This window comes from Podarcis liolepis (assembly GCF_965112155.1).
Source record: "Podarcis liolepis genome assembly, chromosome: 8".
NCBI classification, from domain to species: Eukaryota; Metazoa; Chordata; class Lepidosauria; order Squamata; family Lacertidae; genus Podarcis; species Podarcis liolepis.
In genome coordinates, this window is record NC_139560.1 from 15,913,230 (window position 1) to 15,931,298 (window position 18,069).

The window sequence follows — 18,069 nt, forward strand, 5'->3', positions numbered from 1 at the left end:
TGGTATTTATTATTTAGATCAGCCTTGATAAGTCAGGACAGGCTTTGCTACATTACATTTTCAACATGCACTCTCTCAACAGAGACATCAGTTCATTCTCACTCCACGCCCTTAAGGCAGCAAGAGCTACTTACAACCAGGTGTGTTTCCTATCTATCTGCTGTTGTAACTTCTGGAAAGGTCTATGCCAGGTTTGAGAACATGTTTGGTGCCAAGACGGACTGAATTTATATCCCATCCTTCCTCCCCAAGTTGCCCAGGGCAGCAATGATCTCTTTACTTTTTGCAAAACTTTACACAACATGCTTTGATGTTGAATGAGAATGCCAGGCTCAACTCTGCACCCAGAAGTAGCTGCAGTATAATAAATGCATCTACGTTATTATTGCAGCAGTAATTGTCCAGAACCACTAGTTCTTAAAAGCTGCAGTCCCTGAATACCTTAGGCAACAAGGAGGATAAACTTCCATTTCCTAAAAGCATTGCAATTAATAATGGAAATAAATGTGTTGGACATTCGCCTATATATATATGAGCAAATGATGGATTTGAAGAAAGAATACAGAGTGGGGTTCATTTCTATTGCAAGGAATGTCCAAAACTGCTGAATATTGAGACTCATGTGAATGCTAACCATCCTAGATGAATTTTGTGACTGTCTAAAGATACCTATTCCTCACTTCTCATTGGACATGCACCAAAGAACACTGAAAGTCACATTTAGGTTACTGTCAGCATTCACATCTGTATGTTTTTGGACATTTATTAGTTTGCTTGGGGTTGTCAAGATTCCTTCACAGCATCTGTGTGTGATGTCAATTTTTCAAATAGAAGTTTTGTACACAATATTGCAAAATGCTATGCAAAACAAAACATCTTATAAGCAAAAGCATGAAAAGCAGATAAAAATCAAATGTAATGAATAAAAAATGCTCGTAAGAATGTACCTTAATGAATAAATGTACCTGTAATGAATAAAAAATGCTCGTAAGAATGTACCTTAAAAAGGTAAAGGGACCCCTGACCATTAGGTCCAGTCATGACCGACTTTGGGGTTGTGGCGCTCATCTCGCTTTATAGGCCGAGGGAGCCGGCATATAGCTTCCAGGTCATGTGGCCAGCATGACTAAACCGCTTCTGGCGAACCAGAGCAGCACACGGAAACGTTGTTTACCTTCCTGCTGGAGCGGTACCTATTTATCTACTTGCACTTTGATGTGCTTTCGAACTAATGGTTGGCAGGAGAGGGACCGAGCAACGGGAGCTCATGCTGTCGCAGGGATTCGAACCGCCAACCTTCTGATCGGCAAGCCCTAGGCTCTGTGGTTTAACCCACAGCGCCACCCGCGTCCCTTACTGCATAGTAATTTGATAATATAACCTGAACATCCACAATTCACCAAATTTTGGACAACAACTACAACATCAGCATTAAATATATCATTTCGAATATTACCTATTTGGTACTTTCACAGTGAATCATTATCCAGAGCATATTTTTATTTTTATGAAGTTACTGACTGTAGAAACATCGCCTACCATTCCGTCACACCACTCCATTTTAAAAAGACTCTATGGCTGTGCTCACACATGCTCTTTGCTTGATGACTCAAACATTGAGTGACGACTTGCAAGCGTAGAGGAGCTATCAAATCAAATATTAAGAATAAAGGTGTTGTTTAACTCCAAACAATGGCTGTGCTCACACAAGCAAAGAGCATGTGTGAGCACAGCCATAGAGTATTTTTAAAATGGAGTGGTGTGACGGAATGGTAGGCGATGTTTCTACAGTCAGTAACTTCATAAGAATAAAAATATGCTCTGGATAATGATTCACTGTGAAAGTACCAAATAGGTAATATTAAAAATTTGGCTGATTGGTTGTTGCCATTTGGGTTTTGCCTACTGCGTACCAAATCGTCACAACTTGTAAGGTTGCGGATAGGCTCTGGTTAAGGTGATAGGGATAGGGACATTTGGGTGGTGGAGATAGCCTGTTCCCGGCTTTCCACTTATCCAGGTGTGGAAAATTCCTGCCATGCCCCTGTCCCTACGGCAGACGACACATGATGGCATAGCAAGGTCAAACGCACAAGTCCTAAAAGTAGGGAAAGGTGGGCGGGTGCTCCGAATGCACACGCCGAAAGAGTAAGCTCTGGGTCACATGCATGGGCATAAATAGGTCCCTCAAACTGTTTGGACTGCGTCCCATTGGCCAGATTGCACCCAGCTTCGAGGGACCTACCAATCGGGTGTTGTGGCTGACCAATCGTACCCACCCACAACACAGGGTGTCAGTTTTCCAGGTCTCACCGCAATACGTGCTCTCTTTAAGGGAGGACCTGATCTGCCAAAATTTCATTATTCCAAGCACTGACAAAAAGACAAATTGCTGCGCTTCCTGTCATTTGCTTCTTCAACTGCCGCTTGCAATTATTGTTATTAAAGAGATTCCATCTCAGCCTGCTTTATTTCAGCTTTCTGGTTTATTTCAGTGGCAACTTTATTGGCTCGCCCCACCAGGTGTGCTTTCCAATTCCCCCCCCCAAGGCCTTCATTAAGCTGAATAGTTTTAAAATTAAAATTGCAGAGGATGTTACATTTTGTAGCAATTCATTTCCTGGTTCCTAGATTCTAATTACACCATGAATGGGGTCTGACTTCATTATGCAGAAAGCAGGTGATCTCATGGTTTTAAATATATGCAGTGATAACTGAGTGAGTGGGTGAGAGTGAAACAGAGCTTCAGCACTGTAAGTAAAAGCCAAAGTCAGTAGTAGAGAACATAAGGCTAGCTGTCTCCTAAGTCTGATTCCCCCCACCCACCATGTGCACTGAATATCCACTTTCGCCAGCTACATTATTTTCAAGCTTGGCCCAGCTCACAAAGAAAAATATCTGAATAAAGTCCACTTTATTTTCCTACATCCACTTCCAAGAATCTTCCGAGAACTGAATAAAAAAGATTCTGAAGAAATCACTGTCATTATGGAAAGCACCACAGATTTCCAAATCTTTAACTCCTCATCTTTTGAACATTTGGCACATGAATCTTCTAAAAATGCTTTAGGATAGTGACCAATTTTAAAAAATAAAAAAAATTACTCATTTCTTTTGCATTTGCAAAATCCTGTGTTTTTCTGCCCTGCCCATATTTCCTAGAGATTGATGACCTGATTTTCACGTTAAATGTGTACCTTTCATCTCTGCATAACCCTGATGTGTCACACACTGCCCCACTAAGTACAATAGCAGAAGGCCTTCCCTTCCAATTTTCCTCCCAGTGGAGAATAAATACCGCAAGACAAAAACATATGATATTGCAGAGAGCTTTCCCCCCATTCCTTCCAAAGGCTTTTTGGTCTTCAGAGCTAATCTGGCATCTGTAAATGTGCTTTAATGGTAGCATCAATTCAGAACATCTACCCTGTCATTAAAAATCCAGACGTTCAGTTACTGGTGTTCATCTATCTTTCTATCCAAGCCAATTCCCAATATTATATCCCGCTCTCCTAACATTTCATCATGTTTTACTGGGCTCAAGAAAAGAGACTTTTGGTTGTTCCAGGGGGTTGGACTTAAACCAATGGGTTCAAATTACAAGAAAAAGGATCTAGACAAAACATTAGGAAGAGCTTTCTGAAGATATGAGTAGTTCAGCAATGGAAATGGACCACCTTGGAAGGTGGTGGACTCTTCTTTTTTAGATTGTTTGAAGCAAAGAGTGAATGGCCATCTATCATCTATGCTTTAAAGGTGAAAAGGTAAAGGACCCCTGGATGGTTAAGTCCAGTCAAAGGCTATGAGGTTGTGGCGCTCATCTCACTTTCAGGCTGAGGGAGCCGGCGTTTGTTGAACTTCCTGTAGAGGCAGGCAGTTAGAATAGATTACTTTTGAGGGACCTTCCAATTCTATGACAGTTTGATCTCTAAAGGCAAGGAACAGTTTGTCCCAATCTGTGTCTACAGATGCTTTTACTTTTGCCATCCATTCCACCATGGGAGAGACACAGCCTGTACTCCTCTCCCTTCCGAAGGTAGCCGAAATATTAGGGAAAGGGGCATTGCTACCCAGTCTCAGCGAAGGTGACAGATCTTTAGCTAGTCTACATTTCTAAAATGCTTGTGCTGCATTCCATAACCGTCTAGTGTCATACCAAGATATAGATCCCAGGGTGGGGTTATATGCAGATGTATAGTGGGGTTGTCAGCATGAGACAGCGGCTACACCCCGGGAATGGCTTTGACTGGCCAAGCTAAACCAAGTGAGGGCAGCCAATGGGTCTCAACCTTTGGTGAGTTAGACTTCCCCTGCATACAAAGACAGGCCCTAGCGCATTGAGTGGACAAGACCAGTAGTGGGTCCAATGATCAAGAAGGAAGTTTCTGCATGGGCTGCAGAGGGAAGTGAGGAGCAGATGGGGCTCATCAACCTGGGAAGGTAGCCCATCTAGGAGAAGGGAGACTCTGGTCCTAAAACTCTGCTGCCTTGCAGGAGATCTTTGGGAGACGAAAAGGCCCACACAAATCCAGGGTGGAGTCCCTAAGACCATTGGATGGTGCCTTGCACATTTCCTTCCAACAATTCCTGCAGCCAAGCTCTGCATGCAGTCATTCAGTACATGGTATGCATACATCTCAAAGTTTACCAAATTGGGAAAGACCAGGACCAACATAAGGCACAGAGCATTGCCAGAAAGGGGTGGCATTTTCAGATAGAAGTTCAAGAGGAAACAGAAGGTTCTAGTTAGAGAGGGAGCTGGTGTAACATAGTGGTTAACCTAAAATTCTGGTTGGAACCATGTCTCTGCCATCAACTCCGCAGATGTCTGTCCCCTTAGTCGTACCTACTGTACCTGCAAAACTGGGATAGTAGTACTGCAAGGGTTGTTGTAAAGGTTATGACAAAGTAATGCACATGAAATGCTATACACACTCAAAAGCATTATAGAAACGCAAACATTTATTATAATTCAGACAGGCATTTAGATATGAAAGCTCTTGCCTCAATGCTAGGATCTGAACTAAAGTTGACAGTCAGGCCCTTTTCTATGACAATAAATTAACTAGAGAAGGAAACTGCATGTCATTATTCTTTGTGCTTATTCAGCAATAAGGGTAGTCGAGTTCTATTATAAACTGTGACAGCAGTTTATAAAGACAACCAATGAGGCACAAAGGTATTTTATCCTACACTCAATCGTCAGCCAAATATCTCATTCAGCTCTTGCCAGGCTACAGCAGAATGCCAATTAGTGTTAATTGAAACTGTATTGACAATGCTGACATATAAGTCACAAAGAATGGCTCGGCCCTTGGAGAGCAGAGGAAACTTGCCAGCGGATCCATGGTATTTACTTGCAAACTGAGCAGACTCTATAAAGATTGCAATAAACAGACAACGGAGTGAAAAGCAGGCAGCTGTTGTTATTTCAAAGTTAGCTTGCAATTTGGAAACAGGATGGGGGGGGAGGTGAGAAGGGAAGATTTCTAATTTTTTAGCTATGCTAGTTTCAGTGTAAGTACAGATGCAGTCAAAACAGATGTTATTTTTGTTTGCTACAGCTAAAATCCATAATCATTCCATCTCAGCTGAGTGTAACCAATATCGTTTCTAACTCGGGTGAAACACAATGAAATCTATAGAAACTAAGTCTCTAAACCAAATCTCCTACTGGCAAAGTATTATAAATAAAGAGCTTAGCCTCTCTGGGCTTTAATCAGATTTTACACCAGTCCTTTTCATCCTAAGTTCTTGGAAAGTCAATAAGAACACTCCATTTCTAACATTAAACAGGAACAAGGGAGTTGCATACATTTTCCCTGGCTGCAATTCCAATCTGGTTCAGTTCCCCAGGGGAAATCTTGCATGACTGGGTCAGAACACTGTCGGATTAGCCCATCAGTGCCCTTGGTAGCCAGCCAAAAATTATGGTTGCCAGTGGGAGGAAGTTGCTTGTTTTCAGGTGATGCGTTAGCATGTTTTGATTTGATCGGGGAAACCTGGGTTGCAGCCCTGTTCCATTTTTTGTTTCTTTGCTTGTTTTAATTTTTAATCACCTTCATCCCATAGGATTCCAGGTCATCCAGATAAAGTATTCGAATAAAACACAACATGCAATCACACAATTATTAAAATCTTTTTTTAAAAAAAACACCCTTCGATAATGTATTGAAATTTCAGCCATAACAATTACAGCACAGCAGCAGACAGAAGACTAAATTGGGCTTCACACATCCTTGACCTCTCAAAGGACCAATGGAAAAGGTATTTCTTCAATTGATACAGAGAATCTGGCAAGAAAAGATACGGCTTGTTGACAGGACAAACAGGGCTGGCAGATTTTGGAAGAGACACTCCAGGCTCAGTCCTGCTCAGAATTAGCTGGGCAGCAGTTCCATTGAACCCAGAGGTGCTTTCTTCTGACTGCAGAGGATGGTTTAACTCATAACACACTTTGAACTTTAACAAAAGATCTTCAGCCTGCTTTAGCTTTTTAATGACAAATGCAGTAGTCACGAAATTAAAAGACTCCTGCTTCTTGGGAGAAAAGCAATGACAAACCTAGGCAGCATCTTAAAAAGCAGAGACATCACCTTGCCAACAAAGGTCCGTATAGTTTAAGCTATGGTTTTCCCAGTAGTGATGTATGGAAGTGAGAGCTGGACCATAAAAAAGGCTGATCACTGAAGAATGGATGCTTTTGAATTATGGTGCTGGAGGAGACTCTTGAGGATCCCATGGACTGCAAGAAGATAAAACCTATCCATTCTGAAGGAAATCAGCCCTGAATGCTCACTGGAAGGACAGATCCTGAAGCTGAGGCTCCAATACTTTGGCCACCTCATGCGAAGAGAAGACTCCCTGGAAAAGACCCTGATGCTGGGAAAGATTGAGGGCAGAAGGAGAAGGAAGTGGAAGAGACAGTTTCACTGCTGCGTAAAGGCTCTGGGTGATATTCAACTATGTTTTACTCAAGGGTAGGACCATTAAAATCAATAAGCCCAACTAAGCTAGGTCCATTAATTTCAGTAGGTCTGAGTGAAACCTAACTGAACATCAGCCACATACTTTCCCCCTCTAAAGCTCTAGTGCAAGTTCTTAACAAAGGGGGCAGGAGGGTCTGCAGAATCCAGTTAGAATGAGGAGAATCTACTGTCTAGAGAAAGCTGGAAAAAGTGGTGCTGTGATACTTTCATTTTTTAAAAGATGGACAGCCCGCCTGAAGCAGATGGGGGCCTGAAGGGGCCAAGGCTGATGGCTGAACCAGTATCCAATGTGAGGTATATCTGTCTGTGTGATGTGGCAGAATAAGAACCTGCAGTGGCCTCTCTCTCTCTCCCTCTCTCTCTCTGCATTATCTTATCTTCACCCTGTTCTACCTCTCCCTTTTATCTCCCAGTCCTTACCTATAGCATGTTCTTGCCACTTCAGAGGCCAAGGGAGTATACTTTACTTGTGTGTTGTGCCCTTAGCAGCTGGCACCCTATAAATTACTCTCTGGCAGCAAGATTAATTGCACAACTATGATGTAAGCTGGCAAAAAGTCATTCGTTGCGTTATTTCCAGCCCAAGTTGAAGAGCAATAAGATTAAAAAACCAAAGCGAAAACCCTCAGAGCCAGTTGTAATTCAATCCCTTTGAGGGTTGGCATTGCCAAGGGATAACAAGGAGTGAGCAGATCGCTACAGGACAATAAGAAATGATGGATGATGTGGCCCAAGCCCCACACTACCCAACTCTCCCCTGAAAATTACCTTCTGCTGGCAACAACCAGGCAGAATTGGACTTAAGATATAATTAACCTTTGCTGCTCTCACAGTTTGAAGCTTTTAAAACCAACTGGACTTAAAAGATAGTCAAGACTAAGGGCTTATCCACAGTTTGTCTTGTCCTGCTGCTTTCCCCTGGAGAAAGTCACTCTTTAGCGCTCAATCAGACCAAACAGCAATTTGGGTTTCCCCCTGGATTGGCATTTGTTCCGATCTATCACTAAAGAGTGGGTTCTTCTTTGGAAAGGAGCAGGGCAAGGGGGAAACTGCTCAGACTCCTGCTTCCTATGCACAGTAAATGCAGAGTATGGATGAGCACTAAGGTTGCATACACACTCCTGGTTATTCTGCATTCAGTGCACTCCCACACTGGTTTGGAAAGCAGTGCACACCTGACATCAGCCACAATCCCTATCTGCCCTGTATCTGCCCTGTCGCTCCTTAGGAAATACTGCATTATGATGGGCTTGCTCAGCTTCAATCAAAATATAGAAAAAGGAAAACCTTGCTGTGTTCTGAGCTGGCGATGTGTGCACAGCCCAAGTCCTATGCCGTTGTTTTAAACTGGACTCAGGTCACAACTAACTTTTCCAACTTTGGGCTCTCACAGTTGGCCTCTTGTGCTGAACTCTGAATCACAGGTTTTCCACAAGGAGGAGAAACCACCACAACCAAACCCTTCTTGGGTACAGCTGAAAAAAGAAAGAAGGATATACTCTTCTCAGAAAAAGAAATATATGCTGCTCAATAGGACATGGGTCAAAATGACCAACCTAATGATGCCAGAACTACACAAATTGTGACCCACCAAGCTGACCACTAACTAAGTATAGTTACTTAATATAACTTTCTGTTTTGCTGCCTGTCTGGGATTGCAAAAGTGAGGAGCATTCACAATATATATGCTCACCACTTAAAAATATGTAGGGTTAAGCAGTCCATGTTCAAACATGCAACCACCTTATGAGATCCTTCGCATCTAGACAGAGCTCGCTAAAGCAGTGAACATTTCTCACCATGCTGTATAATTCCGTGCTCCAGCAGCCTGCGACCAAGTTGTTCAGCTTCAGGCCTTGTGGTGGCCTCTCCTTCCTGGATCAACCAGTCAATCAGCTGAGATGCCATGAAAGTGCGTTCATATTTTATTCCTTCCTCTTCCCTGGCTTGTAAAAGTGCATTTTCAGTATTCATCAGCCTGCAATGAAAGAAGGGAGGGAGAGGCAATGTGAGCACGTGAAGGTTAATCTGCAGAAATGTGTTCTAATTCCACCTTGGTCCAGGTTTACCCAAGGATGGAGCAAGGACATTGCAAATAACACAAGTAGTTGCTTCCAGTTAGGAGCATTTAAGAAAGGAGCCGGCGTACAGCTTCCAGGTCATGTGGCCAGCATGACTAAACTGCTTCTGGCGAACCAGAGCAGTGCACGGAAACGCTGTTTACCTTCCCGCTGGAGTGGTACCTATTCATCTACTTACACTTTGATGTGCTTTCAAACTGCTAGGTAGGCAGGAGCAGGGACTGAGCAATGGGAGCTCACCCCATCACGGGGATTCGAACCACTGACCTTCTGATCGGCAAGTCCTAGGCTCTGTGGTTTAACCCACAGTGCCACCCGTGCACTGCTCTGGTTCGCCAGAAGCGGCTTAGTCATGCTGGCCACATGACCCAGAAGCTGTATGCCGGCTCCCTCGGCCAATAAAGCGAGATGAGCACCACAACCCCAGAGTCGGTCACGACTGGACCTTATGGTCAGCGGTCCCTTTACCTTTTTACACATAGATCAGAGAGTGAGGACATGTTTTGTATGCAAAAGTCCTGCATACAATCAACAGCATCTGAGCAGACTGAGCCATATAGTAATGAAACAAGGATGTTTTTGTCCAAACACAGCTCCCAGTTCTTCCCTGTAAGGGCCCCTCGTCATCCATACCAAAGCATCTATCTGCTATGCATTTGAAAGCTTCCAGGATCAATCCCCAGGATCTCCCTGTAGGGCTAGGAAAGATGCCAGTACTCTGCAAGATTCATACAGGTGGTCTGTGGCATGTTGGTGGTGGAAGACATGAGACAGCGCATCCATCACATTAAACAGTCAGTCTCTAACTGTATAGCTACAGTCTCCTTAAAAATGTTTCTCTTAACTGCCTTGCAGGTTTGATAAATCAGGCTTCTCTACCCAACTTCCTTATGAAATATATGACCAGGAACTTAGTGGAGAAAGCTTGCAACATATTAATTCCACAGTGAAAGCTAAAATTAGACCTATGTCGGTTGTTTCAGTGGGGGGTAGGAACTGACGGTTGCTAACCAAGTAATAGGTCAATGAACTCATCCGAAACTTCGTGTTACGTGAACTGTAGAATAAGCTCACTTGTTCCTTCTCCTGAGTTCCTCTCTTCCTGGCCTACAACGTGAAATAATAGGCTTGCACTATTCACACTTGACGATTTTCCAGATTCCTTTCAGGTTCACTAATGGCTAAACAGAAGTACTTCTTCTGTTTGTGAAAGGGGCAAAATCCTGTGAATGGAACAAGCTCTGCTGTAGCCATTTTTATAATTCTAATGGTACCAAGAGGGACGCGGGTGGCGCTGTGGGTTAAACCACAGAGCCTAGGACTTGCCGATCAGAAGGTTGGCGGTTCGAATCCCCATGACGGAGTGAGCTCCCGTTGCTCAGTCCCTGCTCCTGCCAACCTAGCAGTTCGAAAGCACGTCAAAGTGCAAGTAGGTAAATAGGTACCGCTCCAGCGGGAAGGTAAACAGTGTTTCCGTGTGCTGCTCTGGTTCGCCAGAAGCGGCTTAGTCATGCTGGCCACATGACCCAGAAGCTGTACGCTGGCTCCCTCAGCCAATAAAGCGACATGAGCACCGCAACCTCAGAGTCGGTCACGACTGGATCTAATGGTCAGGGGTCCCTTCACCTTTACCTAATGGTACCAAGTGTTTTTATTTTAATAGAATTTATCAGGAGAAAATGAAGCATGAGCTAAAATACTTCCCCGACAGCATCAATAAAAAGCGAATCAGATGCAATAATCATTTGACAAGCCCCTTTCCGTTCAAATGCAAAACGTTAGTTCTTGACTGCTGATACAGAATAATAGAAATGGTACGGACAACATTTTAGAGATGATACCTTCGATCACATCCTGTTCTCTCCAAAGCCAATAAACATTAAGCTAAGGCTTTTTCTAAGCAGCTCTTATCCCGGTTTTGTAGACTCTGAGTGGGAATTCTTTGTTAATAGTTCTTTGAGGAGTCTATAAATAACATGCCCGGCTGCTTGGTGTGGCCAGGAAGAACAAAAGAGATGCTAATGGCTGCAGTGGACAGGCACATGAAAGGAATCTGGAAAACTGCCAAGTGGGGATTGTTGGTGGCAGCAGGGACCTCGCAGGACTTCCACATCAGGAATCCAGAAGAGATCAGCTAAAGAGCAGGAAGGACAGAGCAAAGACTCTGGAACTCCAGACCTATGCTGGTTTTATGCCACTTTAACCACCAGGACATCTTCCGAAAAATTGTTCATGGGCTTGCTGGACAACTGCCACTTGAAGACAACTTCAAATGACAATAATGGATTGGCATAATAAGCTACAAGAATGTGCTGAAATGGCGCAGTTGACAAATAGCCTGAGAGGCAATTCAAAACAAAAATTCATGGAAAAGTGGGGTAGATATAAGATATATGTTCAAAAATATAGTAACGGTGCGCTATCTATGCTAGCATTCGATTGACGTTGGAGAGAGACTGAGCTGAGAAATAAGACCAAGGGTACATATTGATATAGGAATGTATTAGATAAAATGTAAAGAAATATACAATAATAAGAGTACATTCATTTGTAAAAAAGGAATATACAACGGGATAGACAGGAAGTCGAAAGTGTTGGTACATATATGATTTTGGAATAGTTTTTTGTCCTTGTTTCTTTTCTTTAGGTATATAAACTTTGTATACATGCTGAAAATTATATTATAATAAGCCTTGTGAAGTAATATGATAATGTTTACCGATGTAACATAAGAACGTTAATAAATAAATAAAACTCAAAACAAAACAAATGAAATGGGAATGATTGTTGACGCTGTTTCAGAGCTCGTCCACAATTTCTGTTCGTCCCAAGCCTAGAAAGACAGGTCCGGGAAGTTTTCCGCTTGCCCCGTGCTTTCTAGGCATGGATCCGAATGGTTTTTTGGCTGCTTTCCCCTGGAAAACCTGTCTGCCGCTGAATCAGAATGAACATCCAACTGCAGGGAAAAAAATGTTCTGATTCAGCAGTAAACAGTGGCTTTTCCCAGGAGGAAAGTAGCAGAGCAAAACAGAAAGTAGCAGTGGAAGTGTGGGTGAATGAAGTGGGGATTTACCCTAACAATCCTGACCGCTATACATATAAGTAGGGCATGAATTTTGACAGATCAGATAAGGCATATCCCCAGAGGACACTTCTGCAGTCATGTCTGTTGTGAAGAAGAAGAAGAAGAAGAAGAAGAAGAAGGAGGAGGAGGAGGAGGAGGAGGAGGAGGAGGAGGAGGAGGAGTTTGGATTTGATATCCCGCCTTTCACTCCCCTTCAGGAGTCTCAAAGCGGCTCACATTCTCCTTTCCCTTCCTCCCCCACAACAAACACTCTGTGAGGTGAGTGGGGCTGAGAGACTTCAGAGAAGTGTGACTGGCCCGAGGTCACTCAGCAGCTGCATGTGGAGGAGCGGAGACGGGAACCCGGTTCCCCAGATTACGAGACTACCGCTCTTAACCACTACACCACACTGGCTCTCCACGGACCTGTGCAAGATCATCAATGAAATGCCAAACTTGGCGACAAGGAATAGCTTGAGCCAGTTGTGTTGCAACACTAGAGAAATGCGTATCAAAATGAACCTGATAAACCTCAGACATGAAAATATTCTTTTCTCATCAGTGTAATAGTTAAATCACCATACGTACGGGGCAGAAATCTTCAGCGAGCCAGTTTATACAGGCACTAGAACCAAACCTTCCTGTGGACTGCACCTGTTGCAGCTGCATGTAGTGGCAGCAGCATATTTCAAACAATCAGAGAATTGTTGAGTTGGAAGGGACCCAAAGGGTCTTTTAGTCCATATTTGAATTGACATAGCAGTTGGTCTCTATCAGTTCTTAGTACCTAGAGTAATCTAAATTTGTTCAACGAAGAAGGTTTTGTTCAAAATCTATGGAAATTCATTATAGGCTAGGAATCCACATATACAGTACATTAAAAAAAAATCTCAGTTGCAGCATTCGAGGAACTTTAGTAATAGTTGCAAGGTAGATATAAGAAATTAGATATATTAAGAAAAGGTTTAATTATGATAAAAGTGAGTATTGGCAATAAGTAATATGAAATCGAAATATGGAATAGACGGGAGGTTGGGTCTTTAGTGTTAAGACCAATATATGTTTTATTGTTTGCTAAGAAAAGTATGTGTCTATGGTTATTCCTGTGTGTAATTTGGTATTTGTGTTTTTTTTCTTTTTTCTTGCTGTATCAATAAAAATCTTTAAAAAATAAATAAATCTCAGCCATGAAATGCAAAACTGAAGATGGTACTTATGCGATCCCTCGTGATATAAAATTGCTGATTTCATGCCCATTTGAGTGGAAACAGTAGGATACTGGATTATACACTAATCCTGGAAGTTTAATATAAAAAACATGTGTATATGCATTGCTAGAAAGATTACAGCAGAAAGAATAAATAATTGATCTGAAACTGAACCTCAGAAATGTCTGAGGTTATTTTTCAGGAGAAAACCCCCATCCTCCCTTCCAATAAAAATATAAGTTCTCATTTCTTGGGATTGTGTCTTATTAACTTTCAGTCTATGGGATGCAATGGGAATGATTCCTTTTAATTTAGTCCTCAAAACAGGGGCTAGAAAAAAAGGATAATCCAAACATAAATGAATAGCAATATTTTTAAGGAATCTGCTGATTGGGGAAATTTTGAGCAAAACAAAAGTTCTGTTTTTGACCTATAAAGTCTCATCTACTGTAGTATGAATCCCTTCCAACACAGAGAAAGAGGGAGAGGGAGAGAGAAGCTCCTAAAATATATTGTGTGTCTTGGTTTTAATACTCTTAACCAAAGGATTTTTCTGGACATAAATTAGTTTAACTTTATTCATTATTGTCAATCTTGCCATGTGCATCACAGCTGATTTTAGGGGATTGGTTTCATTTGGTGAAAAGGCTCTGGATCCTGAAATGGGAGACCAAATGGTCCAGAAGGCTTTCAACAGCTACACTCCCCCTATGCCTGCCATGTTGTTATTTGGGGGTGGTAAGGCCTCCTTATGGGACACGGGGGGTGCTGTGGATTAAACCACAGAGCCCAGGACTTGCCAATCAGAAGGTCAGCGGTTCAAATCCCCGAGACAGGGTGAGCTCCTGTTTCTCGGTCCCTGCTCCTGCCAACCTAGCAGTTCGAAAGCACGTCAAAGTGCAAGTAGATAAATAGGTACCACTCTGGCGGGAAGATAAATGGCGTTTCCGTGCGCTGCTCTGGTTTGCCAGAAGCGGCTTAGTCATGCTGGCCCCATGACCCGGAAGCTGTACGCCGGCTCCCTCGGCCAATAAAGCGAGATGAGCGCTACAACCCCAGAGTCGGCCACGACTGGACCTAATGGTCAGGGGTCCCTTTACCTTTAAGGCTTCCTTACAACCAGCTACCCTCCCCCTATGGATGTGACCGTGCTTGCTATCTGATTTTGTAACCTCAAGATTCCCCGGTTCTCCTTCTTATTCCATCAGCAGGAGGAAGCTGGGGTCTGATAATTACACCTTTCAACAGTCCCTGTTCTGGGGAGAAGCTAAACTGAGGCCAGAAAGCTAGCACAATCAACTGTGATTTGAAACCTCTTTACTGAGCAAATCTAGTTAGCTGCTTGCATCATGTATCCAGGTTGTTTACCCCATGTAATTCATGTACTTCACACACAGACACAAACTCCCGGAAGCTACGCATCTGCATGCGATGATAGCTAATGCCTCCTTAATTTTTGGCAGGGACAAAATGTTCTGGGGTTTAGAAAAGAGGGGAGGAAAAACAAGGATCTTGCCAGGGGGCAAACTGGAGAGTGATGTGTAAATCCAATAAACATTATCAAAAGCTATCTTGTTTTGACTGTGTTTTATCCACACAGGGGACACATCCAAACAGTGGACAAAGAGTTTAAACAGAGTTTAATTTTTAGCTACTCAAGCATGCATGGTCTCGCCATGGTAACAGGAAATAAAAAACAAGGTGCAACAGGGAGATTTTATTGTCCAGACACAAGCCCACTGTGCAAATGAGCCCTGTAATTAAAATTGGTAGAAATATGCCCATCATGGTAAACATGTGTGTGTGTGTTCACATGTGTGGGTCTATCAAACGATAAACAATGTTAAACACATCCCATTGGTATTCACAGCAACATCAGTTTTGGAGTGTTGACTCTCACTGAAAGTGGAATGGAAGAAGGAAAGGCTTCAGTTTCCCCTCTCTGCCTGTCTTGATCTTGATCCTGAGCAGACCACCTAACAGGTTCTATAAGCAATTTTAAGAGATAGGTGCAATGTTAGAACACACACTCTCTTTTATGTTTAGTTTTGCAGGGGTAGATGGGTAGGGAGGGCTTGCATCTGTAAGGCTGAATGGGCATTGTGTTGTGCTTGGAGCACAGGCAGACCTGTTGCATTTCCCATGGGAACTCTTGCAAGTGTCAGTATGGGGCAGGGAGGGTTTGCCCTTAACGTTAATTGGCCCCCCAAGTGCAGTGCTTTTCATCTCACATTTCATGCACATAGGGGTGAATGGCAAGAAATCACTTATTTTTTAATAATAATAATAAATTATTTATACACCTCCCTCCCTGGCCAGAGCAGGGCTCAGGGTGGCTAACACCAGTAAAATTACAATAAAAACATAATGGGGGCGGGGGGAGACAATTTAAAATACAGGTTAAAATGCGATTTAAAATGCAGCCTCATTTTAAAAGTAGCCCATGGATCAAAACTGTAAGGGGAGGGAAAACATAAGGGTCAGACTGAGTCCAAACCAAAGGCCAGGTGGAACAGCTCTGTCTTGCAGGCCCTGTGGAAAGATGTCAAGTCCCCTGGGGGCCCTAGTCTCTTGTGACAGAGCGTTCCACCAAGTCGGGGCCAGTACTGAAAAGGCCCTGGCCCTAGTTGAGACTTAGTTAAGACTTTTGTAGGAAGTCAAGGGGTATACACTTGGAAACCATCAGTGTATGTTTCAGTACCGCACAAAACCTGTTCCCACCCCCCAGTGATCCCAATAATTAAACATCAAGCAGGATCCCATCTTCATTCTGCTTTTAATTTTTGGTCATTCTAGAGCAGGAGTGGGAAACCTTCTTGTTATGAAGCACTCTTGACCCACATTAAAAGTTTGCTTGGGGGTCACATCCAGTGGTGTGGAGTGGCATTAATGGGTGCTGACGGCATAGCTCACACAAACCTGAACTGAACTGACCACCTGCAAAGGCCTGCATGAAATTAGGCTGAAGGCCACCTGTAGCCACAGCTCTAACGTATAACAGGAGATACATGGGATTTTTGTATGTTAGACAGCTCTGCTTCATCTGCCTTGACAAAGTGTTTGCAGGTAGCCTGAGAAAGTGGATTTAAAAGTGCTGTTAGTAAGCAGATTTTGTACAGTCTCAGATGATAAAACAGCATCATGGGAATCTTTCAAATGGAAAAGCCTGTTAAGTAATCCTGTCTACTTCCCCTTTTAACACACAGTTATTCCCTAATGACTGTGTCATCCAGTGTAGGCTTTAAAGCCTCACATCACCAGATAGGGCATAGAACAGCAACCAAAAGAAAGCTGACTGCCACAAAAACAGAGAATGTAATGACTACACGTGGGTAGTTTGCAGTCCGGGGGGGGGGGGGGTCTGTGTGGAAAGGGAATAAACTAACTGAAACAGAAAATTATATTAAAGACACACACTATCACAGTATTTACTGGCACTCAAAGACTAAACCTGAGATGGTTTTCCACTATTTTGTTATTATTTACTCTCGTTTTAAAATGCATATACAGTGGTACCTCGGTTTACGAACTTAATCCGTTCCGGAAGTCCGTTCTTAAACCGAAACCATTCTTAAACCAAGGCGCACTTTCCCTAATGAGGCCTCCCGCCACCGGTGCCCTTCCACTGTTCGGATTCCGTTCTTAGACCAAAGTAAAGTTCTCAAACAGCGACACTACTTCCGGTTTTGCAGAGTTCGTAAACCGAATCGTTCCTAAACAAGACTGCCCTTCAAAAAAGAAAGACCACAGGGCAGTTTACAACATATGAAAGGTTGTAGGTTCGATCTCCTTTTTTAAAAAGGGCCCACATAGCATAGGAAAAAACTCTTTCTTAGACCTTGGGATACCAGTTAATGAGCTAGACCAGGGGTCTGCAACCTTTAAGACAAAAAGAGCCACTTGGACCCTTTTTCCGAAGAAAAAAAAACTGGGAGCCGCAAAACCGGGAAGGTGACGTCGGGACAGTGCGTGACTAACGCACGCACCGCCCCCATGCGACGTCACAGCCCGTACAGCGCCCGCCACAGTGGGGAGTATCGGGGCGCACAATGCGCCTCCTCCCCTCGCTAGTATCTACCCCGGAGCCGCGGCAAAGGTGTAAAAGAGCCACATGCGGCTCCGGAGCCGCAGGTTGCAGACCCCTGAGCTAGACAAATCAGTGGTTGGACTGATCACATTGAAACAAATATTCGTTTATTTAAATATTAGTTAATATTAGTTTATTGAATATGAATTCAATATTAGTTCATATGAATGAAATTAATGCTAACATAACATGTATGCATTTATTCTGAGCGCAGAAAACACGTTTCCTTGCTGTAGAATTTGGCTTGTCTTAAAACCTCCTTTACAAAAATTTCTGTGGTCGCCATGCACTATTTAGTACACTGTTATTTGAAGTAGGTGGGGAAGGGAGAATCTGAAGGATCTTTCTGCCTTTTAGCACTGGGGCAGAGAGCATCTTTCCCATCTCTTTTAGGCTGAGTTCCAAGTTGGAACATCTAACTTTAACCACAGCCATTAAGCCTTGCAATTTCCCTCTGTTTATGAAAACATTCTTCTATGGCATTAGGGAAGTGTATTGAAAACACAGCATGTTCTTCCATTTGCTGTGTTTGACATTTGAAAAGCAAGGGAAATTTGTTTCACTGGCTGCTGCAAACAAATGGAACAAGAAGACAAACACAAAAGAAGGGAAATTTAAAGCAAACAAACAAACAAAAAGC

At 43.0% G+C, this 18,069-nt stretch overlaps 1 protein-coding gene across 3 annotated transcripts in view; it reads right to left on the bottom strand.

The window, feature by feature from the left end:
* Positions 1-18,069, bottom strand: part of DEPTOR (DEP domain containing MTOR interacting protein) — a 73,162-nt gene that overhangs the window by 23,207 nt on the left and 31,886 nt on the right. For all 3 annotated transcript variants that reach the window (XM_083516896.1, XM_083516898.1, XM_083516897.1), the window contains one exon: positions 8,789-8,967. In XM_083516896.1, the coding sequence (XP_083373022.1) occupies positions 8,789-8,967 (179 nt within the window). The remainder of the gene's footprint in view (positions 1-8,788; positions 8,968-18,069) is intronic.